The sequence below is a fragment of the Phalacrocorax aristotelis genome, chromosome 11 (genome assembly GCF_949628215.1).
Source record: "Phalacrocorax aristotelis chromosome 11, bGulAri2.1, whole genome shotgun sequence".
In the NCBI taxonomy this organism is placed as follows: Eukaryota; Metazoa; Chordata; class Aves; order Suliformes; family Phalacrocoracidae; genus Phalacrocorax; species Phalacrocorax aristotelis.
In genome coordinates this window covers 15,696,869-15,723,383 of record NC_134286.1, presented here as the reverse complement: position 1 = coordinate 15,723,383, position 26,515 = coordinate 15,696,869, and the positions used below count along the sequence as shown (strand labels likewise).

The 26,515-nt window shown below is 38.7% G+C and overlaps 1 protein-coding gene across 3 annotated transcripts in view; it reads right to left on the bottom strand.

Moving 5' to 3' along the window:
- Nucleotides 1–25,665, bottom strand: part of MTMR1 (myotubularin related protein 1) — a 37,321-nt gene extending 11,656 nt beyond the window's left edge. Inside the window, exons 1-15 of one of the 3 annotated variants that reach the window (XM_075107048.1) lie at nucleotides 25,396–25,665; nucleotides 22,424–22,529; nucleotides 19,787–19,810; nucleotides 16,101–16,176; nucleotides 15,145–15,239; nucleotides 14,840–14,947; nucleotides 14,328–14,429; nucleotides 13,532–13,615; nucleotides 12,723–12,872; nucleotides 11,763–11,951; nucleotides 11,082–11,267; nucleotides 9,753–9,959; nucleotides 8,837–8,929; nucleotides 3,682–3,795; nucleotides 2,107–2,283 (exon numbers count right to left, since the gene is read on the bottom strand). In XM_075107048.1, the coding sequence (XP_074963149.1) occupies nucleotides 2,107–2,283; nucleotides 3,682–3,795; nucleotides 8,837–8,929; nucleotides 9,753–9,959; nucleotides 11,082–11,267; nucleotides 11,763–11,951; nucleotides 12,723–12,872; nucleotides 13,532–13,615; nucleotides 14,328–14,429; nucleotides 14,840–14,947; nucleotides 15,145–15,239; nucleotides 16,101–16,176; nucleotides 19,787–19,810; nucleotides 22,424–22,529; nucleotides 25,396–25,520 (1,836 nt within the window). In that variant the 5' untranslated portion in view covers nucleotides 25,521–25,665. Of the gene's footprint in view, nucleotides 1–2,106; nucleotides 2,284–3,681; nucleotides 3,796–8,836; nucleotides 8,930–9,752; nucleotides 9,960–11,081; nucleotides 11,268–11,762; nucleotides 11,952–12,722; nucleotides 12,873–13,531; nucleotides 13,616–14,327; nucleotides 14,430–14,839; nucleotides 14,948–15,144; nucleotides 15,240–16,100; nucleotides 16,177–17,535; nucleotides 17,558–19,786; nucleotides 19,811–22,423; nucleotides 22,530–25,395 lie in introns of those variants that run through there. The other 2 variants (XM_075107049.1, XM_075107050.1) reach the window with 2 other exon arrangements.
- Between the last annotated feature and the right edge of the window lie 850 nt (nucleotides 25,666–26,515).

The following is a 26,515-nucleotide window of genomic DNA, read 5'->3' as shown; positions in this document are numbered from 1 at the left end:
ATTAAGTATTTAAATTTCTCTTATTCCAGTTGAAAAACAAAAGAATCACATTTAAAGTTATTCAACAAAAACACCTTTTCTCAGTAGGTAGAGATGCCCATTATTTTAATAAATCCACTGATTGTTTAAGAAAGCTTTTTACTGAAGATAAGTGAAGACCTGCTGGGCGTTGCAATGATGATTGTCTTTTCTGCTGTTACTGAATGGGTCTGAATGTTAGTGAATCAGTGAACAGGGTGTGAAACTAGTCAATGCAAATACAGAAGGAAGCAAACTCCGTATACTGTGATTACAAAGACTTATTTACTTGTTTGCATGAGTTTGTGCTTTCATAATTAGATTGGAGAACAAAATTCTGCAACAAAAAACTGTAATTTCTGCAGCAAATTTATCCAAGTAGAAGTGAAACACTTTGGAATATTTGTCGCAAACACCACATCAATTCAGGGCAGAGACAAGAGGAAAGGAATGATGTATCTTCCCAAGACAAAGCTAATGTGGTAGATCCAAAAAGTCAAAACAGCTGTATTAGTTCTTCAAGAAAAGAAGGTGGTCATAAAGTTAAGGCAGTTACCAGGATCATCAAATTTTGTTACCCTGAACCCGCTGATTTGAGGGACCAGTTCCCAAAGACCAGTGAAGATCACTGAACCACACACGCTAGAGCTCCCAAGTGCTCTCCAACAGGAGTGGGCAGAGCGCTCTCCAACAGGGAGGCGGTGAGCAGAGCTTGCCACTAAGTAGACGATGGTTCCGATATTTTCTCATTCTGTTACGTCCTCCCCACCCTCACCTCGTTTGGACCGGGACTAGCTTTCGTGTGTATTTACAAAGGCCGCTCGCTTTCAATATCTTATAGATGTCATTAAATACAGTTACAAAGTGACACTGCTGGCAGGTCGATTATACTAAAACGCTCATAAACCACGCAAATGTTTTTCAGCAAATAGTCTAAGGGAAAGATGACATTTAGTGAAAAAACAGTTGACAATTTTATTTTAAAACCCTAAAGATTAAAATATGCTGTCTTTCAAGTTTCAACACATGCTAACAGCTAAGAGGTGCCTAACAGTCATAGGACTACATCAACCAAAATAGAATAAGGGAAACAAAGCAGCTCAGAGGAAACACCTCAGTAAGAAAGCAATCCAGACTTTTCCAGGACCTTAACCGGTATTTCTCAGATGCCTGGACTTCTACCAGTGTACTGTCCTTGAAACTTACCTTGGAACACTGTCTTTTACAACAGCCTCTGACTTGTGGGTGTCTAATAAATTTAAAACTCATGTCTCATTCTAACTGCTAGAAGATGAAAGCAGTTTTTGAGCAGTCACTTAATACAGGTACTTTATCATAATACGCTTGGGGGTACTTTGGAATGTTACCTTAATAAAGAGATGGTATAGCACCCTCAGATATATTATTGTGACACAAACTGAATGTTCTTTCTTCAGACTTCTAAGCATGAGAGCATATGGAGTATTTGTCTGACGAGATTTAGAGATTTCTCTGAATAGCAGACATTACTTATAGGAACAAATACTGGATGAATCAAGGAGCATGGATAGGGAGGGTTTAATCTTTAGCATGCCAGCTTGAAACTGTAAAGGTGAATTGAAAACAAGCATCTATGTGATGCTAAGTTTAGAGAGCCTACAAAATGAATTGGTACTTAGTCCAATTCTTTCAGAAATTGCTGCTATATTTTATACCATCATTGGTAAAGGGCAAAACATGACTAAAACCAAAGGCACACTAAACTCTACAGGAAGGTTAAGGCAATAAAAGTATTAAAAAGTATTACAAAGTATTATAGAAATGTTATAGAAGTAATCTTCTGACAACAAAGACTGTTAATCTGTTACCTTTCACAAGCCAATAAAGCAATACTGTAACTCCCTATTCTACTGGTAACTTTAGTGAAAACATCATTTCACCAAGTTTGAACACATCCCGCATCATCTTTGAGAAAATCACCTTTTTCCCTATCAGCTGACAGATGAGCACTTTTTAAATTAAATGCTGCATTCAACACTATGAAATGTAATTCTGTTTTTCATCTCTGTGCTCTTCTTTAAAACATAAAACTCATGTGAAAACTCATACCTGAGGCCGCATCCTTGGGTTCCATCTGACATAGTAGTTCAGCCATAGCTCCAAATGGTTCAGACTGGCAACAGGATACAGAACATGGTTTTCATAGTTGACGTAGAAAGGATTTGTGAACTCATCTAACTGGCTGTTTATATAGGACCACAGCGACACAGTCTTTGTGCTTACCTCCTGATTGGAAAAAAATAAAATTTAATTATATGGATTGCAAAGCCTTAAAATATGAGGTTAATATCTATGTATCAGTAATTTTAGCTGTGAAATTTGCCTTATCTACTAGAAAATTGCAAGCACTCTGAGAACACTTCCATAGCTGATCATTAAACAGCCTCAAAGCTTTAGCAAAACATTTGAATGCTTATTCTGGTCCAAGGCTAACTGAGAAAGGAGATTGAGCAATATTATTTTCAGAGACACTGAAGTCTAGCTGAGCAAAAGAGAGCTGTACTGCTCGTAATCTACAGCAATGTTTACAGCTACCTAAATATATGGTTATACAATAACCAACAAAAAAAAAGAAAACCCCAAATATTAAATTAGCTTTGTCAAGTAAATCAGTGAAGAGAGATGTAGTTTGGAAGATCCAAAACAGCGTGTATGAAAAATAATTATCAATTCTCCCACTCACACTGTTTGCTCCTATCATTTGATATTATGCTTTAAAGTGTCTATTCTAGCTTTATTTGCACTTCTGAAAGTTGTATTATTCTAAATGCAATCAGCATAATCACGGTTAGATCAAAGATTGGAAATCTGAACTTAGACCAGATTCATTTTGCAATTTTACATTCCTTCAGTGTTGTAAAGCGTGTGTTTCTACTACTGCTGTGTTTTAAATTGCACTACTTTATTGAGAATTGCATCTGACTATTCATTTATGAAAGAAAGCTGTCTGGAAACCCTGCATTTGCTGAGAACATGTTATTCAGCTCCATCTTGTGGTATTTACATGCAACTTTTTCCCTACAGATGCAGGAGAGACAAACAAAAAAAAATAGCAAAGCTAAATATGGCAAGGAATTGTTACTTGCTTTGAAAAAAATGAAGTATTAAAACCAACAAAGCCAAAAGTAAGCAAAAGTGTACTTGGAATGTTAACAGTTTTTAATTTTTTTTTCCAAACTCAAAGTATTTCATTGAGTCCTAACTTAATTCATTTAGATATTTTAAATTTCCACAGTCTTCAGCCATAAGTTCCATCTAATTATGTCCTAAAGTGACCTGCAAAGTCATCCATAGGAGTTCCTTTGGAAACAGCAAAAGAAATGCTAATATAATTTGATAATGATTATTTAAAATTGTATATGTTGGCTAGAAATATCTGAAAAAGGACTTTCTAAAACCCTCAAACCCCTGAACAGATAATAACTAAAGAAAAATGTGCCATCTCATTTAATAGCTGGGCATTCAGTACGTATTTCGCATGCCATGAAATTTCATGTCCTCATTGTCTTTTAAGACTATGTGACAAATGTATCCCAAAACACACCTCAGATGTTCTTAGGTTTTGCATTCTAAGCATTTTCATAGAAAAATCAACAAAAAATATGTATTACACTAATTATGTACCTCTTTTAATCTCTCTTTTTCACAGTTGCATAAGAAGGTCCCAAAGAGACAACTGTAAAGGTGATCCAGAATGGTGATCAAAAACAACTCGTTGAATTCAAAGGCTGCAGGAAACTGAAATAAAAAATTGGTAAAATGACTTTAAACTTTATTTTAAGCAGTGTAGAAAGGAAGAATCTCAGGCATAAGAAATAACCAAAAGATTCGGATATGATTATTTTTTTCTTATTTAGTGCTTATTTTCAGGAAAACTCAGCAATTTCAGTAACTGCCATTGCAATAATACATTTCACCGACACACTTCTGTATAAATACTCCCCAGAGACAAACCTTACATTCATTATGCAAGCATACCAGAATACAAACATAGAAACATTAGCTAACATGAAGTTTGTGACACAAAACAATCCATTTTAAGGTGCTGTAACAGTATTCTGTTCTAACCCACCCCAAACTGCCTTCAACATATGCTTTATTTCTCTTGTTACATGACAATAAATCGGGGGGGGGGGGGGGGGGGGGGAGGGAGAGAGAGAAGATGAATATGACATTTAAGAGGTTTTTTTCCTATTCTAACATGGAATTAATTTGATAATAAAGACTACTGCACGTACAATGTGCTTAACATATATTTAAAATGTTTCTTTTACTTTCTACCCAAGTAAGTTACTTTTCTCCATTTCACCCCAATTTTACCATCAGCTATGTACAATAAGCCTTTAATCCCTCCTCTTTTATATTGGAAAGTAAATCCTGTACATCTGAAATGAAGGAACTGTTATTCCACTGAGCACCACTAGGCATTTTATTCACAAGCAGAGGTTACCTGACACATTATAGGAAAAAGAGTTATAAATCTGAAAACACTCAAAATCTTTAAGATACATCTTATTCTGCAGTGCTCTAAATATCATAAAGGAAGAAATTAATGCAAACTGCATGGGCTGCTACCTATTCAGATGGAAAAGGTCCTCCTTCAATCAAATTTTATGATAGGACTACATATGGCAACTGCTTGATGTGTCAAAATAACTTTGCATTCAGTATGACAAGGGTCTCAAACACAGACACGGCATGATAAACATTCAGGAGAAAAAAAAAATTTAGAAGACTAAAGGAAAATGTAAGAAGTAGCATTTCTCTCATTACCACGAAAGAGAATGTTATAAGAAACCAATTTTCAGGACAGACGAAACAAATTTTGTTCACTCCCACTAAAGGAGTAAGTCTTTGCAGAAGTCTAAATTCCGAAGTTACAGATTCATAAGGAAGAATTTCCTGCTATATGGAGAAATCTCAAGTCAATATTTCAGATCTGAAGGAAGCAGCGGACTGGTTTCTGTTATGTGCCACTGAAGAATACTGAACACCTTGGCACGAGTGACTCAAGAGCTACTTTAAATAAAAGACAAGTATAGCTAGGAGGAATAACGCAGCAATTGGGACTGCGGATGAATTAGCTGATCCAGAAATTCCTCTTCAGTGTCATCTGTGGTTTATGAAGGGCAAATGTTTATTCATGTTGAAAGTGAAGAGCTGAATAACACACAACGGGCGTGCTTGTATTAAACCCAGAAAAATCTGAGTTTTAAGCAACGTTCTTTTAAAAGAAGTTTAAGTCAAACATTGCAGAAACATTCTCTTTCCAAGTCTTCTCAAGCTAAGGTATAACAACTTTCAGTTGAAAATTTTGAGTAAGGAAATTATCAATATCATGGCTCACAAAATGAATGGGAGCCTTCCTTCTTCTGACTCTGCTACAGATTACGCACTGTTCAACAGCATGGCGTGCTCACACTGGGGCTTCTCTCTCAAATCACTGCTTTGTTTTCAATCACCCAGACATTTGTTTTCATAAAACACAAAGGAACCTAAGATTATCAAATTCTCTTTCTCAGTCATGTTCAAAAGTTATCACTTACAGCATTACCTTCTCTCTAGGAAATCATGCCAATACTCAACTACAATACAACGATGCTAACAACACAGCTATGATTTTAAAGACGTATGAACAGAACTTCAAAAGCATGTGTGCCAAAAAAAGTCGGGAGAAAACTCAGTCGGTCTCATACCTCAATCTCCTGCATCGAGCCCAAAGCAGCAATCGGATACAGAGAGCAAAAATAATTTGCAAAGGATCAAAATTATATTTGGAAACAACTTTGAAGACAAAGCCTCTCCTAAAGGGACTCTTTAACTGAAAGCACTTAATGAGCCTTGTCACATTAGGGTTCTGTGTTGTGACAGGTCCATACTAATCAGATGGATGCCGACATGGCCACTATTCCAATCCAGTGAAGCATATTCAAAATTCCATACATCGGTGGTTGCACTCCAGCTATTTTATTAATAAGTGATAGCACTTTATTGAAACCCTGTCTTTGGATACAAGAGTTGTACTGTTGGAGCTGATGTATCAAGACTGTAAAGCTTCTATTACCACTCCTGAAAAATCACTGACCTAAAAATGCTTTCCTCTGTAGTTCCAAGGCCATTAGTGTCTGTTTGAAGATTCAGGTGGAAAAATTCCCCAAATGAAAATTTACTTGTCAAATCCACTAATTGTGAGAGAACACATGGGTCATTAAAATCTCCCACTTGATGTTGCTGGAGTTGTTGGGGGGTTTTGTAAAGGAAGTATTTAAAAGAAGAACGCTCTTGTTTAAACAAGTCTGATGACGCCAAGTGCCATCTCATTCAGAGACATGCAAAATAAACTTGCTTTTTAATCAATGAACTTGCTCTGTACTACAGTAACATTTGAAGTTGAAACACTCTGAGAACAGTTCTTATGACTGTGGAATTGGACTGAATCAGGTTAACTGAACACTAGATATAACAGTACACTACTGAAACTAGTGAAAAATGCATCTCGCAACAGATGACATACAGTAACGAACAGGATGCAACCCCCTACCAACTTTAAACATATCTTCCTCCTATGCGGGTACTGTGCATGAAAGGTAGAAAGCTACTACTTGAGCTGCAATGCTACATGCATATTTTACAGTTCTGTTTCATTTTTAACCGGGCATCAGTATTTCATCAGATCAAATGTGGCCTTCCCAATTTGACATCTGCTATTCAAAATCACCAGAATTTACTAACAGAGGAGGGAAATCAACATACATTTTTTATTAAAATCTGATATCAGTGTACTTTTCTCTCACGTTCTCTATTACTGTATTTGTGCGTCATGAAGGCCATAAAAAACAAGGGAAAATATAAGGCTGTCAAGGATTAAGTTTCATTGGCTGAAGCTATCCGGAAATTTGTATCTTAGTGGGAAATTAGAGAGTCTCTCACTGTATGGACTGTTTTAAGAACGTAGTTCTCAGAACCTGAAAGAGAAAACTGGCTTGTTTTGAGCCCATGCCCAAACCCAAGCCCATGCCCAAACACACACCCCCGCACCCCACCCCCGCAGTCATTAACACTTATTTGGACTTTGGAACATTTCACATATGTTTACCGTGGATTCTAAGGCACGAAACTAGCACTGTTTTACAAACAAGTGATATACACAAGGATAAAACAGATCATAGGTTTTCATAGGTCCATTTCAAGGTAATCACAACCTTGACATCTATTCTCTAGGTGTTGTAGTCAACTAAAAATATAAAAACAAGTGGGCAAGAACTCTCCAAGAATGACATTTTCTATTTTTTTCCTGCTGTAACATTAATGATTTTTCAATGCCACTGCTGTTCATGAATTTCAGAACAGTTTCTGGATCCAGGTTTTGAACAGATGTGTTACTGGCAAAATGTTTCACAGATTTCCTCCTCCCTACCCCCCTTCCCTTTTTTCTTTTTTTGAGAAAACTAAAGGGAACTAAACTGTTTATAGCAAGAAATAGGAGGCAGCAAGTGAGATCACAAAAATAGAAGAGGCTGCTCTCGATTAAGGATCTCCCCAGAGGCCTTTTGTTCCTACCAGGTGTTTAGAACTGTTTCTCTTTGCTATTGTTATTAGCTTTCCTCTGAGACAGGCGCAGAAATTTTCATTTATTTTCTCCAGCCATACCAAGCAGTACATTAATGCTGAAATATTTATACACAGAAAGAGAAAGTCTTCAAGAGACTCTGGACAAGGGCCCAGTATTACAGCAGGGAACTTTCATAAAGCAACAAAGACGACTGTTCTGAATACAGGTTTTGGAAACTATGATGTAAGTTTTTAAGAACCATGTTCAGAACAAGAAGACTAAGGTAAGAGATCTGGGAGTCCTAGCATCATATGGAACCAGGCTGTTACTCTCCTCTCTTCAGAACAAATCACATACAATTCAGACTTCAGTATAATAGCTTTTATCATAAGAGCACAGATCTGTTAGGCTTCAAAGAAAAAAAAAAAGGAGGAAAAAGAGGAAACAGAAAAAAGAAAAAGAGTCAAGCACTTTTAGTTTACTTGGAAATAAAGCCTTCATGAGGACAACCTATTTCACTAGCCCCGTTACAGAACAGCGATATGAAAGCTCAGAAAAATCTAAAGTTCATGCTCACAGAGGTACAAATAAGGGAAATGAAGGCTAAAGCCATTCTAAAATTTAACATATTCAGAAAAAAAATGGAGACTTTTAATATTTTGGTACCTTAAATATCATTAATTTCAAAGATCTCCACTGATACAGAGGTAAAAGCAGTGTTGGAAGTAAGAAAACTTATCTGAGAATAGGCTTGTACGTTAGAAACGCTGTCCTGTATGCGTAATGATGCCAACATTAACTTAGGTTTCACATTTGAGACATACATAAGAAGAACCTTCTCCTCCCCTCAGTTCACAATCAACCTGGATTTTTGCTGATCTTAAGGACGATATAAATCCATACAAACATTTACTCCACCAGCGAACATACAATGCAAACATTTATCTCATCAATAACCCTCATTTATGTAATCAGAGAATCCTCTGAAAGCTTATTTTAAACAAAAAAGGATTCCTGGTATTTTGGTTTCAAGTCAAAACTTCTACTCTAGCTCCTTGTACCTCGCTTTGAGGAAAAGGTTTCCCTACGTGTGCGCGGTGCAGCCATAGCATGACCAGCTTCAGGACAACATGCTACTGCTCTGCAAAGGAATGTGTTCTCCTACATGAATTACTGTTCCAAGATAAAGACTGAGACCTCATAAAAATATAGTCTTAAGCATCTTACCTGCTTTGTCATTTGCCAAACACAGTCGATGAACTGAAGGAAAATGGGAGATCTGTCTGCATCAGCATGATCGTCATCTCCATGTCCTACTCGCTGGAGGTCAAAACAAACTTTTCATTTCAGTCTTGTGTATTTACAGTACCATCCCAATGCTTTTTAAAGAGTAACTCTCAAATATGTTCCAATGGCAAACAAGACAAGCAAATCTCCCATAATGATAACCTGTATTTTTCAACTACTAAAAATGCATCCCAGTATTCACTTACAGACACACCTTTGCTGTTGAGCAGAGCTGGAAAGACACTTGGTCAAAACTGTGCCAGTAGTTTCCCCATCTTTCACTGCACAGCCATTTATTTCTACCGGTGAGTCAAACTGGTAGGTATTTACTAAGACTGTACTGAAACAACAATTATTCCATATCTACCTGCCATAACTACATGTCATTTCTCCTAAACGACCTTAAGTATCAGAGCCCACAAAATGTCCTAATAATTTATGTCCTAATTCCCCACTAGCCCACATGTTAAATAAACACTTCAACCTTAAATCAGAGTAATGGTTCCAGCAATTTTACCTTCTTAGACACCTTAATTGTTTTCCTTGTTTCTCCATTCACAAGATTGTAAAAGATCAAACAATGTGTTACAATCCCTCTTTCTCATAAAAAAGCCATGTGATTTTTTTTTTTAACCATTATGTTCAAGCCACTTAATTCTTATTTACTTTATATTATACCTCACACACAGATTTACTGTTAAAAATGAACAGGTCATGATTCTCTGACACACACACACCGTTAAAAGAAGGACACCTGAGATAATAACCAAAATGCAGCAGAGTACTGTGAGAAAACATGCTATTCAAAATAAAAGCCTTGAAGGTGACAAAGTGCACACTAAATCTTTCAGCTTACCATTGCAAATCGGTGTCCAAAGCTTATCCATTCTTTCTCTATAAGAACTTCAAATCCCTTGATAGTTCTGTAATAGCTGTCCAGCATAAGCATAGCTAGTGCAGTAAGCTGTGCAGTTCGATCCCAGCCATCACTGCAATGTACCACTACAGATGTTTTACCAGATTCAATTTTATCCGCAATTCTTACTGCTCCCGCCAGAAGCATCTTAAACAAAGAAAGATAAAAAACCAAGCATATGAAATACCAACCAGAACTCTACAAAAAAAAAAAAAGTTAGAAATTTATACTCTTAAGGTAAATATATTTTAACATTTCAGATTAATTACATAATCATCTGGATGACACTGCTTTAAATTAGAGATTTCCAAATGGTGGTATGTATACTCCTAGAGGTACAAAACCTGCGTGCACTCTGTTGTCCAGGACAGAGTTCTTACCATCCCTCCATTATCAATAGCACATAGCAAAAGAACCTGGGAATCACTTCTCTAAATTAAATCTGAAATTCTGAATCATAAATTGTTCCCAAAAGATCATGACATTTGTTTGATTCTTAATTTAAGTGTTTGCTCCCTCTACTGGTTTGCCTGCAGCAGTCAGCAAGCACTAGCTAACAGAAGAGTAAAACTAATGAACAATCCCAAACATGTTTTGCACGAGTGACATTTGAGCCAGTTGCTAATAAAACAAAATCCACTCCATCCATATTCATCATATACAGGGGGGTGAATGTGGTAATGAAATAATCTATTCTAAAAGCATTTCAGAGGTTAGTGAAACAGACTGTAAAACCCAGTATGGTCGTGATTTATTTTAATATTATGTTGAATAATAGAGCAGATCATAACCCAGTAAAGCACTGACTATAAACAGCCCATGAAAATGTAGGTGCCCTACACATGAACACCAACATCGCCTTGAAGGAGGGAGGGATGAGAAAGACTGCAGAATTTACAGTCAGCTCCTTTTGGCAGTTGTTCAAATATAATCTGAAGTTCCCAGGGCATTCTTCCAAAAAGCAGGGATAACCCTGGACTGTTCACAAACATTCCCTCTCAAGAAAATAAAACATTGTCCAACACTAAATACGACTCCGTGCTATCAGGAATTAACTCATTACCTACCAATACATAAAACTGGAAATACAAAGTTATTATAGAGTGCTTAAAATGCTATGTTCTAAGTGACCTTTTAAAAAATCACAAGATTATCCTGATGGAAGCAATGGGCTTAAATCTAGACATTATTTTAGTAATATTTTTAGAAATGCAAGTTAAAACATGGTTTAAAAAAAACAATTGACTTTTCACATCGAAAGTATTTTACCCTTATATATTCCAGCCAATGTGTGGAGTCCACATTTGATAACCACCGAGTCTCATCAATAGTAGGATAAACTATTTCTTTAAGTTTACGCAGGGATTCTCTCATTACGTGTATATTATGAATTTCCAGAAAGACCAGCTCTGCATTTGGGTAGGCACTTTCACTTTCGTATCCTCCACCTTTTGCCTGTCATTCAAAAAGTAAAAACAGACAAAGAAAAGAACATGTAGAGGACTTCAGTATAAGGCAGAGAGAGTTATTTTGGTCAGGTTTCAGGATTTTCTGAGAGAAAGGATTATTTCAGCACTAATAAAAACATATTTTTGGCTTTTGTTTTTCTAAGAAGCACTAGGTTGGTTTTTTTTTTAGGTGAAAGAAATTCTAATTGTAATAGGCTATATTTGATACTACATTCATATACCTTCCCCTTTTTGCTACTGAAACCTTTGGTTTCCTGTGGGCTTTTCCGCATCATTTCTCAGCTGTGTCTTCATGCTGCCTTCAATTCCTGCCCGCCTCTCCAAAATGCTACAAGCAACTTACCTTCCTTTCCATGCCCTCTTCAGAGACCGTTTTTTAATCTCTCTTCAACACCAAGATCTTCTCATCCTCACCTCTTACTCAGTCACCAGCCGTGTCATAAAGATAGAACGACTAATGCTCATTATGATACCAACTTACCTTGTTTGTATCTGCAACACTATTCTGTCTGGCATCAAAGATGATAAGTTTATGTGACTGAGCATTGGCATCCATTATTGTCTGCAAGTATTTTTCATCTTCTTTGCAACGCTTATCATTTGGGCCTACTGATGGCTGACTGCATCGTGTTATTGTTGCTTGGCTCTCAGGATGAATCCAGGATAACACCTGGAATAAAATCATTTTAGTTTACTATACTACTATAAAAGCAGCAGGCCAGAGTGCATTTAGACAATCACACTACCTACATGGCATTATTTCCTGGCAAATCAATAAACGCAAACTTAAGGACAAGCTGATGCAAAACCATATTGACATCACACTAGCACTGCTCATCCCAAATCCGAGCTTGAAATACAAAGTGATTCTAAACATCTTAGCTTTTAGTTTAATAAAAACAAAGCGTGTTACTGCATCTTACTAATTTGAAAAAAAAAGAACAATGGAGGAAGAAAAACTGCTTCCACATGGAAGTCTATGGACCTGTACACTGCCTTGCTAAGCAGATCTACAGCATGAAAACTGTCACTGTCTAACATATTTAAAGGGATTCTTATGCTCCCTGCAAAACTGTCTATTCTCAAGAAAACTGCTATGGCTTTAACATATTGCACACCAAATAAGAACACAAGCTAGTATGTGAATTAGCATCAGAAACTATTGTGGCATAGAAGTGTTAACTACAAACAAAAATGTATTACACGGCACAATAACCAAGCAATTATACTCACATTTGAGTGGCCCTCTTCAGTTCTAAACCCATCAAGTCTAATGCTTCTTTCTTTGCCCTCCCCCCCCAACTTCCAGAAAGGAAGCCGGCCCACTGTTATTTAAAAAAAAAAACAAAAAAAAAACCAAAAGCCTAAAATAACTCTGATAATTTCTTATAAGCTACAAATTTGCACAGCACTTATATCTCCTTGTAAAATGTTCACTTACTGGAACTCTGCCTTTTGCTCTAAATGCTGCCACTTTTGAGAGGTCATCATCCTTTACGCTGGTTGGCACAACAAGAATAGCGGGATACGTATCACAAAGCTCATAGGTGCTGTTCATTTTGGATATTTTCCAACTTTCATTGGGCAAGCCCTGTATGAAAGCAAAACGTTTTTGTATTTTTCAGGTTAGACCTCTACGTATCTGAGTTTGGGGTGGCGAAAATTTTTAAATGCTACACACATTTTTAAAAAGTGTGCCTACGTTTTTCTTTTAAATAAGCTATAAACTTTAGGTCTTCATACTGAAGCATAAACCGCAACACTGAAAGTCTTTACTATTTATGATCTTTAAAACTGATATGAAAAATAATTATTTGAATAGGCTGCACACTCAGGTAAAAAGTGATCATATAGTAAAATAAAAATACTTTTGCAACTAGGAAACTGTAGATTTACAATGACAAACCACAGTCATTCTTCCGTTTAATGCTGCTTATTCAAAACCAAGTTTTTATAAAGCCTATATTTTCTACAAACAGCTCTTGGAAAATGTGGATTTAAGAATGTGTGTCAAGACAGACCAATTTGCTCAAGTACTCAGCACCTGTTCTCTCCATCAACTTTAGCGGGTGCTCAACACTCTCAAAGTCAGGCTGCTTGCATTTTGTTATCTAAACATAAGATCCAGGCAGTCTCTGTATGTAGCAAGAGCTGAAAATTTTGAGTTTTCTTTAATATTTTTTTCTTGTTTAGATGGCTCTGGGGGAGATGCAGAGAAAAATAATACACCAAGTACTTAATGTAACTTACCTGCCTCTTATATTCTGCCATTGGATCATACACTTTCCAGCCATTAAAAGCAAACTTTTCTTTATAGCTGAATGCAAAAAGAGACTAAAGACAAAAAAGAAGAGGCATAAATTACTGTCTCATGGCTGTATGCACAATAAGCTCCAAAACAGTGAACCTTCTAATATTTCAAACGTAACACTTCTAAAACTCTTTTACAGCAGACATAAAACCTTCAGTCAAGACTGGACAACACTGTGCTAGAAGGAAAATGAAGGACAGTTTCCTCCTTCAAGTACATGCTATATAATTAAAAAAATCAAGATGGGAAACAGTCAGAGAGAGTTGAGGTCATTTGCCTGTGATCATATAACGCATCAGTGGCAAAGCCTGGATAAGGAAATTGGTCGTCCCTCCCAACCAGTTCCTTACCCATACAAGCATAGCATAGCATTCTGCAGCTAACTAATAATAAGACTAATTGTACATATTTGTTGCTTCAGACAGAACTTCTAGGCTGAATTAGACACAGCAGAAAATAAGAGTCAATACATACGTATCTTTAATCGGCAACATTAGGCAAATCTAGATCTCAAGGGTTTTGTACAAATTAACAAACTTCACCGACAGCAGGACATAGCATAATGTCTTACGAATTAATGCAAAATGGAAACAGGGTCAGAGTAGCTTGCCTGCTCTGTAACAGATTTTATGAATCAACAGTTCAGTGTTTGTTAGACAGCCCTTGTATTTCCCCACCTACACTTTCCAAAAAGAGGAGCGCCAATGACAGCCTTATCTACATGTTAAGACTTACCAGCCCATTAGAAACAGGAAATGCGCGTGTTACAAGGTTTTCAAAGATCTCCAATCTGTTCTGCTCTTCCTGTTTATAGGCCAGCCGCAAATTTCTCATATCCTGTCAAAAATAAGTTACACTATTTTACTCTATGATAAATTTCAAAAAAGCATTTATAAGAAATTTGACTGAAGGAAGGCATATGTAGCACTAAGTCACTGACATCATCTAACCCACATTAGAACAGAGTTCTGTAAGTGTTTGTATCAGATGACTAGGATCGTCATTAAAGTTGCTAGATATCGTAAAAATAGCATTTTTTTCCGCTGAATTCACTCCTGAAATGAAAGGCAGAAGTGTTCAAGACTGCCAGAATTGTAAGAGGAATTGAAATCTATTATCTAAATGAACCAGCGTTCAAATACAGGGAACTGATCAGACAGAAAAACAGCACATGCGCATGCAGATTCCTTTTACAGAAAAGTGAAATGAAAATACCTTAATATGAATAAATCTCTACCATGCCATACCTTGCAGACTATTTCTATACCACACGAGTTGTCTCCATGGCTCTGTACTCCAATTTTTTCAACTCTACTTATGACTCCAAGAGGAACATCAACAACAAAAGGTGGATCCTGAAATTTGTATATAAAACAAATGAATTTTGTCACATTAGGGGGAACACAAACTATTATTCATGCATGTTTCATTAGAGTCAACTATAACTCGTTTAATAGATTACTTCACTTACACTAAATTTGTTACTTTCTGAAATCTACTTCAGCAACATTCCTATCTGAAACAATATGCCAACAGACAGCGAAAGTCTTACCCTTTCAACACTCTTGATATACATTCTGAAGTCCGTCACTGTTAGCGTACCACTGACTGCTCCCATAAATGGACAGATATACATAACATCTTTAGCTGGAAAACAGACCAATTAAAGCTTAGTTTTACCATTATAGACATTTGTTCCATAAAAATTTATTTCCATTTAAAAATAGCAAGATTTTTGCAGTTCCATAGGGTTTTGATGCTTGACCTCTATAGGAAAGCCTACTCTTCAGGTGCTGTCAGGACTGAAAGAGCTGTCTTTTTCTCAACGATGAAAACAATGAAATTCCTCAGTCCCATTGCTGCTCAGCAACTAGGGAGCAACTGGGGCTAGGCTCATCTAGCAGGGGCTGCAGTAGGGGCAGGCAGGAAACAAAGCACCCTGCTGGTATTCTTAGCTGCAGGTGGCTCTGGTCCCTGCCCGGAGGTGTAAAGCACACTCACCTCAGAGAGAGATCATCCAAACCAGCAATAACTAGTTTGTAAGCAACTGACCTCCAACTAATTCAGTTATATGCCCATATCTTCATTTTCACTTTCATTTGAAAGAGCTAGTATTCTTTACTGCTAACACAGAGCTTGCCATCACAGGCCAAAGTTATATACATTTCATTAAGAATCTGTCATCTTTGCTATCAAAATTTTGAAGCTTTTGAATCTATGAAGTATCCTTGGCATCCCCAAGCAGAAATGCGACCCTTACACCTATGTGGAACAAACTAACCCTTGGAAAAAAACGACTCATCCATACGGAGCAAGTCACCCCCTGGAACTGATTTCTCCTTGCTACATTTGGGTTTAAAAGACAAGAAGAAATCCACATCAAATCAGGTAATATAAAGTAGCATTAAATTAAAATAACAAAAGTCAAAAGGAAATAATATTCTTTTTTTTAAATAAATAAACTAGTGATTTAATAGTATTCAGTGTAGTGCTCAATAGCATGCTTACCAATAACTTTGATTGATTCTCCAGGAAAAAGTGGAGCCTCTTCCATCTGTGCTAGTTTGTTTCCATCCCGCAGTGCCTGGCAGAAATCCAAAACCATGAGTAAATCTCACTTTCCATCTGTACTACACTGATACATTTTGATGCAAAGTGCTTTTACTCCCAGACTACAGGAACACAAGAAGTGTATCTTTTTTTCACAAGGCACAATTGTATTAAACAGTACCATATTAAAAAAAAAAAACAACAAAAACAACAAAACAAACCAAACATAAATCTTGGTATTATAAATATTACACAGACATACATGTTGTTAGTAACATATTAGTAATAAAGCATTTATGCAACAATTAGTTTCACATGCTAGCTACATATAGCATACAAAATATGAACGATAAGATCAGCCCAAGTTTGTAACTAATAATTTGTTAGTCTTTTGCTAAATGCAGGTATTGGTTTTGGTATTTTACCTACTTGAGAACATTTTAAAGCTCATATTTTTTTTCTATTCTTAATGTTGCTTATTTAATATTTGAATATTTTTATCTGAGAGAATGACATGGCAGAAGCTTTATTTATTTAACATTTTAACTTTGTATTTTTGATAGCAAGAAGTCAGAAGCACCCCATGATGCTCTAGTTCAATCAATACCCCACTGAAGGTGCCACAGGTTATGGGAGAGGTCCATTATAGGCATTCTGGATCCAGAAGGTCAGATTAAGAATGAAGTAATAATGAAATACAGAAGAACAATTAGGGTTTTTTTTTTCCAAAAAAGGCTAATTCCATAAATTTTCATTTAAGTAGATGGGCTTCATTTCTGAATGATACAAGATTGATCCTTTGGGTCCTTTGCTGGCAGCTAGGATTTACAATGTACTAAAGTCTGGGACTTTTCAGGATCACGTGAGAAAGTGACCTCTCTCAGGTCAACATGATGAGGTATTATGCTTCCAATCTTTTACATCTTGAAGTGAGAATAAATATCATGGACTATGTTACAGTAAACAAATAACTCTGAAACACATACAAATAATTGGTAGGATATGTCTGCCTCCAAAGGAACTACCCAAGCCCTCATTAATACAGAATTTCTACAGACATTCAAATTGATCCCTGGCTTTAGATTTTTCTTGGAAAATAACTGAATTTTATATTCAGCACCCAATTACAAAAGCTGAGGTGTATAGAATTAGCCAATACTTACAAACTTAGAAGGACTGATGTGCTGTCAGATAGGGGCTATGTGCAGCGTTACATTTTAGACTACACAACATTACACAAAAACCCCACTCCGCACATAGCCAGTTGACACACTAAATGCTTTCTACTGATTCTCTTGCATGAGAAGTATAACATCTGTACATACTGTACAAGTACTAATATATAGTACCTTGCTACACAGTTAATGAATGAAAGATGAGTAAAACTTGCCACCTGATCAGGTTCTGCTTCAGAATGATAGCCATTGTGTCCATCCTGAATCTCCTGCATTGCACGAGGCAGCAGTAGGGCAAGAGAGAAGTAACAGGGAAAAACATGCAGACAACAAGTGAAAGGACAGAATCTTTTCTTTTTTGTTTCCCTTTAAAAGACAGCATATACTTTAAACTCAAGTTTAGCTGTTGAAAATCTTCCACTCCTGGCACAAACTACTTTCCACAGAAAGAAATCCAAGCTATTAGCAAGATGCTTTTAATGTTATTTGGCACAACACAAAATGAAAAACTTAATCCCTTTTTCACAAAAGAGTCAGTGCTGGTAGATAAGAACATAAAAGTATGTACTGTCTTTTTAAGAGAAACAACCTTACAGTGAAGAAAATGAATTCAAAGTATGCCACATGCTTATCAATAGAAGAAATTGAGTACAGCTTGCAATGGTAGCATTAGGGGAAAACTCATGCAGTCTTTCAAGGGAAAAATAGGTCAACATCAAATAGAAGTATTGAGACAATTTAAAAAATGCTTTACTGTGTAAAACATGTCTTAATTGAACTTTCAGTTTTATGGTTTCACATATTTTTCCAGCGACTTCTGTGTTGTTGCTGGAAACCTAGTCAGTAACTTTACAGACCCTAAAATTACTCCTCATAGCAAAATATGCAAACAATTTACATTTTTACGTTAATTTATTTTTGCATCATATTGTCAGTAAATCCTGAATGTTAATTAAATCTCTTTAATAAACGTAAGGTCCCTATGCACTCCAGAGAGAAGCACAAATGTCACAGGGTCATATGAAGTAATTGTTTTAACACGTTCAGCCAAAATTGTTCTTTCTTTTTCTTTCTTTACTAACTGGAGAGAAGTTGTGCTCACGACAGTCTGTTATCCCCAGTTCACATGCAAAGAACTTCTCACTTGATAGACTGTAAAACCAGCTTCACTCTAAATTTACAAAGGTTTGCTAAAGTCAGTTTTTCATTTTTAAAGTATTTCTAGGGTACCCTCAAAAAAGAAAAACTTCGAAGAAGGACTTCAGATATCTTCAGATAATTTGAACTCTACAAGGGTTTAAAAAGTTACAATTAATTAAAAAAACCTTCCAAATTATAAAGGACTCCTAACATCTATGTATTGGTGGAATTCCGTTAAACAGAAAATGCTTAAATTTCAGACCATAAAGAAGTTGTTTCTGAAATGAAAGCGAAGTAGATACTGTGATCTCTGGAAGAAAACCAGAAGGACAACCAGCAAATACACCGAAAGATTTTAAATAAATGAAACAGAGAAGCACAGCAGATCATTCAAAGACCAAAGACTTTGCAAAGAACTATGAAAAACTGAACAAAACCAATCAATTTTTGTTACTCGACCCAGACCAATTATTTCAAGAGCTATCTGTTTAAAAAAAAATAATATAAAAAATCAACTTGTGGATTTGTATGATTGGACCAAAGACATAATTTTCAAATATGTAAACCATGGATGAGAAAAAGAAATCATTCAGACTTCATCTCTTGGTTTGAGACTGAACAAGAGGTCTTTGTTTGAATAAAAGTGTTAGACACATTTCATGAACAATGTCAGAACACTGTCCAGATCATTTCTCACTCCATAAATGTTACTAAGAGAGAGAGGGACAAGAAAACAAGGCATGCCCTTTTCATATCTCCAACGAACAATGGGCAAGACCTAGTCTCAAAATTATCATTAAAAAGATGCAGGTCATTGCACTAGTGTCTAACTTCAAACCTAACTTTCAGCCCTACAGAGGGTGGTAACAATTAAGGTAAAATATGTACAAAGACAAGCATGAATTGGTGTCTTACTGATATAGGATAGACAAAGACGTAACGCTTTTACCGCTAATATTCTTTAGCATAGATCACACGTTAGAGCTGCTAATACAGTACTCTGTAGTCTGACACATGTAAGCCCCAGTTGCAAGCATCCATTTTGTCAAAATTAATGTAATAAAACTGAAGTTAGTATTGCACATTCATAACGTAATTTAAAAATACTGCTCTCTTACACATTGACTTTTATTGCTTATGAAAACATTGTAATGTATATAAAGCATTTCTATGGCAAAGAAGCTGTTGCACTGCATAGCAAAATGGTCTGACTGGTTCATAAAAACCATTAATGAGGTAAAGAAGAACGCTTGACACACCAAGATCTCACACAGCACAAAAGACAAACAGGTAGGAGGCCGTTTTACCGCTAGCCAAAGGTAATCTTACCCGTATAACAGGCCTCCTGCACACCTGTTAGTTAAAATATAAAATGTTATCCAACAAAACACACAGATTTGATTTGTTATAGATATTATATCTTACTTCATCAGATTTTCAGAAGAACTCTACTTTCAAACATTTTAATTATAGCTGGATTTTGAAAGAAAAAAAAACCAACAAAATTATGCAGATCTAGTAGCTCTCATTTGCAGAATTGTTTTGGTCTAAAAACAATCTAGCCACTTCATTTTAGTGATGTAACAAATGCCAAGCTCCTTTGAAACATTCATTCCTAATCACGCTTTTATCCAGTTACAATGTGCCATTGTGAAACGAGAAGAAAGAGCCTGGTAATCCTTCTAGGTGGAAGACAATAAGCCTGCAATAACAGCCATGAAGTATAGCCACGGTATCTTTTAGACTCAAATGGCAAAACAAGGACAGCAACAGCTCTTCTCAACTTATTTCTGAAGGTGCCTATATTAGCTACTATAATCTAAGCAATTTTCATTTATACGAACCCCTCATTCAAGAATGCTCGCCAGGCAGAGAGTGTGTCAGAGAAGACACACAGAGCAGAGTTCAAACGCAGAGTGAGATCGTGTTGCCGTAGGGTTTAGCAAGAGCTCACTCGGTGCTCTCTAGTTTTGACTATTTCATTTGCAGCCCTTTTGCTTCCATTTGATTCCTCCCTCCCCTAAATTACATTCTGGTAAGGTACGTTACAGAGAGTAACATGAATAACACCATTAGATACAAGAATCGATGTATTTACCCATTTTTGGAAACATATTGATTGAAACATTTAAAAAAGGATGAAAGAAAGAACAAAGCATTGAGCTCCTAGAAAATCCAGCAGAAAGCAACAGAACTTCCCTACCAGTCCCAGAGGCAAACACACCCATCTGGTCTGACCTGAAGCTTCTGAGCTGTTGTAAGATAGTCTCTAAATGCAGCAATTCAAGGTAACCAAAAGTAACGAAGACCCAGAAAACTGATCAGCGTGCATCAAAAGGGAAACTGAGTTATAAATGGGCATTATCTTTTTACATGTGAATTCCATAGCAACAATGGATAAACCCACCCTGGCAGTGGTACTGACTAGGCAACTAATCGTACCGCTGAACTTCTGAGAAGTGCAAAGGAAACCCTCGCCTAAAGCATAGACCCCACTTCACAAGATACTAGTCCTCAACGTAACTAAAGATATTCTAGGATAAAAAAATTCCATGATACTGTACAAAAAGATGGGATTCCAAATCACAGCAATGCAGTGATGCTAAATACAAATTACACATTAAAATTCTGAATACCACCAGGGTTAATTTTTTTCTTTCATTTCTAAGAAACAGAGAATGAGGCAGAATTTTAATTAGGCCTTAAAATACTTATTCCTGTTAAATAATATCCAAGACAAGTTTGGTATAGAGGAGGTTATTTGGAACTAGAACGTGCTCTTTGTTCCAGAAGAACTTGTTTTTTACTGAAATGAAGTCCTTGATCTACAGGGCAAATACAGCATCGACAGCTGATATGCAAGGTTTCCCACAATGTTTTATCAAAGATGTTAGCCTTGACCTGAAGTAAGCATTTGCAATTCAGCTGCCATAGTACGGAAGAGCTACACTTTTTTTTATGAGTAAAAGTTGCTGACTGTGCTAATAGTGAGGAACTCTGTGAGGTGAATTTTTAAGTAGACTACGGTCAAAAACATTTTGCGGATTCATCTTCAGGTTTGGGCTGAATCTGACCTGCTGTCACAGAACCTACAATATGCTGTTTCTGGACAACAAACTTTTTAATCACAGAGCATATTAGAAAATAATTTAAAATATGGATAAAACAAAAAAAAGATAAAATCTTCATTTGGCTATTTTGCATGAAGACTGTGAAACTGTTTCAAATCTAGGAAGAAAAAGGATGCAGATAGCAGCAGCTTGGGCCTCTTAAAGGGACTTGAAACACAGGTGACTTTCGTCAGTTTGTAACAGAAGGAAAACTGCATATGCTCCACTCTTGGTAGTTCAGTTGACTGGCTGCAAACAGGAAACGGCAAACGAGCACGGAAGAATAGGGGTAAACTATCAGGTAAACCATAGGACATGACATGACAAAAGTGTTGCTGGGAGGAAATGAAGAAGGTGATTTTTTGTTTGTTTGTTTGATGTTAAATTCTCTGTCTCTGGTGAAACCCCATGAAAAATGATAGTAATTTATGTTGTTTGCACAGTAACAGAGACATCTGCATTCACTTTTTGTGAAATCTGGAGAGCTCAATTCTGTACTCTGAATGACACACACTAGAAACAATTTCAACCTGTAACCATTAATTTACCAAAAATTTTTTATGTAGTAATCAAAAGAAAAGACAACTCATTTTTGGCATCTTACTCAAAACATTGTCTTTTAACTTTCCTTTCACACCTCTCTCAATTTTTATTCTGTAGACTTCAACACCACTGTTCTAAATCGGGAGGAAAACACAAAGCAGATTCAAAAGACTCCTACACATAATGAGATGTTTCCAGTTCTGAAACATTGAGCACTTCAGTACTTACCACCTGATAATCAAGGTAGCAAGGGCTTTCCTGATCATTCACTCTTTTATCTTAAACAAATCAATACATTCTTCAAGTCACTTACCCGGTAGTCTCTGGACACACTTTCTGATGGGACAGACCCTGAAATCTGACTAGAAATGGTTGCAGCTATCAGCTGTTTACACCACTCCACGTGGGATCCAGTCGGGCTACAAAAACAAAATATTTCAAATTATTTAGCAGTAATTCAAAATGTATGCGGGGAATAGCGGGGCAGCTGAGCACTTCCAGAAAACAAGTCCATAAATGATCACTAACATTGTAAAAATTAGCTTGCTTTGTGGGCAGAATGGAACTAGTCCACTGATCAAATTAAGGAAAAGAATTTTACTAGACCTTACGTTAAGGATAAGGTTAAAAGTGAGGTCAGGGTCCTAGGAACTTATAAAAATGTTGGTTTCCTTATCCAGTGTGATTTTTTTCATCATTCACACATTTTTTTCTTAAAGACACCCACGGAATGAATTTGGTCAAGAAATAGAAAACTCCTTACACTTTCCTTATTATTTCCTGATTATTCAGTATATCCTCAAAATTAAATTACTCTATGCTAGTATTTAAAATTTTAAACTATGCTAGTGTTGTATTCTATATTAGCATTCAATGTAGAAAATACAGGTTTTCTAAAGCGTCACTTCTAGTTAGCCATATTTTTTCCTATTCATAAAATAATCTCTGAATAATTTTCAGGACGGGCTCTCCCATGCCACAGCAAGGAATTCTGCAGTGTAGGGTGTTTATAAGAACCCTAAAGACAAAGCATCAGTACAGCAGAATTGCACTAAATCCCAGATGTTGCGTTTTGAGAACAGTTTCCTGAAGTAGCGCTGCTTACAAACAACGTAGTAGTGAGGGCGGGAAGCAATTACACAGTTTGTTGCCAGCTGCTTTGAGGTGCGCTAGGCCTGCTTCAGAACAGACCAGTACGTGGTGAAAAACTGGGAATGCCGGAGGGATCTGTTCCCTGTGTGTCACAGCAGCCTCGGCTGATGCCCTAGGTACCTGCCATTTCTTCAGTTTAGTTGGGCTTTTCTACATATTTTATGCTTATTTGCAAGTCAAATACAGAAAGAAAACTTTAATTCTTTTTTAGAATCCATTCATAAGCTAGCTTTGGATTCCATGAGCATCCCGTGACACTGGAGTGAATAACCATGTACACATACCCAGCACTTGAGAGGCGCACCACAACTTGGAGATTAAGAGGGTGGGATAACGGCATAAGAGAACCACCTACTACTTAACTACAGGTCTTTTCTTACATTAACTCTGCTAGGATAGGTATATATAAGGTGAAGATGCATGCAACAACTTCATACCTGAAATGAAAGCTCTTTCAGCACTTTTCTGAAAAATTTTAGTAGCTTTCTCCCCACCTGCAAGATTCTACACAGCACTAGATCACAAAATGTTTTGCAACTAAAATGTTTCTATGATATTCCTGCTTAAACAACAAAGATAACTCTCGGGTCAGTGCTGAACTCGAGTCCAGATTCACTTAGAGAAACTTTTCACTGAAGTTTTGCAAAAGAGTGTGAGAGCTATAAACTCTACAGTAATCCTCTTACTGATCTCATTTATGTCTCCTTCTCTCACATCGCTTAATTTCTGTTGCATCCCTTTAGGGTTTGCCCAGGGTTATTTCCAAATAAGCATTTACTTGTTAATTAAGAAAAGGATTTATTTTTCTATGGCTTATCTTCACCAGGAATCACCACACCAACGAAGTTAATGGCAGCAGGAAAATGAATGTGAATGGACGTCCATCTCCTGCGATCAGCGGCTCAGGATATGTCAGTGCACCGCAGGATGCTGGCCGTACCCGTGGGACTCACCACCGCCTGTCAGGGTGGGACACAGACCAACGCATGTGCTTGGTGCAACCATACTGGCAAATACATAAATTATATGGCAAACGGACATGATAACTTTTCATAGAATCACAGAATGTCCTGAGCTGGAAGGGACCCACCCGGATCATTGAGTCCAACTCCTGTCCCTGCACAGGACAGCCCCAAATTCACACCATGCCTCTGAGGGCATTCCACCCTTTTCCAGGGTGGAACAAGATTAGGAGAAGAAAGAAAGATGAAAATTAAGGTAAGAAAGTGCATTAATAAGGAATACAAACACATTAAGTTCTGGTGACAGAAAACAGACATTTGATTTCCACCTTCACTAGAACGACGTAAAACTCCAAGTTTCTCTTAAGAGAAAAGAGAGTATGGAGTCTGGAACCTGGCCCTGATCTTTAAATTCAGTCTTTTTGAAACTGATTTTTCTTCTGGGTGAAATTCCTGTTAGTTTCTACTCCTTGTTTAAGGATGTTGGCCCCTGGGGTCCCAGCCTGACCCAGCCCCAACACCGGCCACTGAGGCAGTAAGCCACCGCACGCACCCACCCACAGACGGACACACCGGGGGGGGACAGACAGACGCGCACTGCTGCTTTGGGACAGTGACACCTCTGCAGGTGAAATACGCGCTTGCACAAAGAAGAAAAACGGCAACAAAGACTGAAAATCTGGGAACGGTCTCACTCGAGCGTGCGAAGATGAGGAGCTACGCGCCGCCCCCAGAACCCCCGGGCCAAAACCCCGCAGGCAGCCTCAGCCCTCGCGAAAACGGTGACGTTAATGACGAAAAAGACACAACCGCGAGCAGAAAACTCTGACGACAGCGCGTCCCCTCGCCGAGGAAAACCCGCCGCCGGCCCCGGCGGTCGCAGGGCTGCCACGAGCCCCCAGACTGGAGCCGGGCGGGCCGGCTGGGCGCCGCTTCGCTTCCGCCTCTTCCCCGGCCCCGCGGCGCGGGGAGAGCGGGGAGGCGGGCCCGGGGCTGGGGGATGAGCGGGGAGGTCGCCCCCGAGAGGAGGCCGCCCCGGGCCGGGGGGCCCGAGGGGCGCCCGCCGCCCGGCCCCGCGGGGAGAGCACGGCAGGGCAGGGCAGGGCAGGGCAGGCCGCGCCGCCCCCCGCCCGGGGCGGGCACCCGAGCCCCCGCCGCCGCCCCCGCTCACCTGTCCAGTGTCTCCGTGCTGGCCTGCCGCGACGCTGCCCCCGCCGCCGCGGCGCCCGCCACCCGCACGGTTCGCCGGCTCACGCCGCCGCCCTCCACCGCCGGCCCAGCCGCCGCCCGCTCCATGTTTCCGGCCGCCGGCGGGACTCACTGCCCCGCCGGGATGGCGGGATCCCGCCCCTCCGCGGCCCGCCCGGCCCTGCCGCCTCAGCCCGGCCCGCTCGGGCCCCGGCGGCGGCGGCGGCCGAGAGCTGTCACCTGGCGGCGGGGCTTACCCACAGGCCCCCGCGCCGCCGTGAGGGCGGGGAGCGGCCCCGCGCGGCGGGGGAAGGCCGTGCCCTGCTGCTGAAGGGAGGGCAGGGCTGGGCCGGGTCGGGCCGGGCCGGCAGGACCCCGGCCGCGGAGGGGAGGGCCGGGCCGGCGGGACCCCCGCCACCTTCGGCAGCCCCCTCAGCCCCGCTGCCGGGAGAGACCAGCTGTCACGGAAAGACGCGAACGCCGCTAGCGTCCCATTAAAATGTCTGTCAGAGGCGAAGGGTTTAAAATTGACATCTTTATTTTTTTTTTCCCCACACACATACACGGCAGACGGGCGTTAAGCTCCCCCCTCCCCGAGGTCGCCTGACACAACACCCCGCTCCAGAGCGGCCCTGCCGTGTCCACAAACACTAACGCTGTTAGTGAAGGAGCGGCAAGGAGTACACGAGGAGAGGCCTGGTCAGTTATATGAACCTGTTTTTCTCACGCATGACAAAATGCTCATCGTGAAAGAAAAAAAGAATAAAAAACAACTGAACTCAAGGCAGAGTTTAAAAATACTTCAAGAGGAGGTAGTACACAAATAATGTCTAGGGTATGCCCATAAGGGGGGGTGGGGGGGTGGAAAAGGCATAAGTAAATAAAGAAGGCATTCAACACACACACTTTCTCAATAAGTAACTGAAGGCCAGCACAAAAACCAGGTTATGGTCTTAGGTCCGTAGAAGTAATAATACAGAACAGAACGCTATTTTAGTTTTTTCCTAGGTGGGTATTTCGTATCAGATGCTGGACATTTAATAGCTGTTGATGTTCACATCCTGGCCCTGCTTTTTTCACCCCTCCTGGAAAAGGCACTCAGC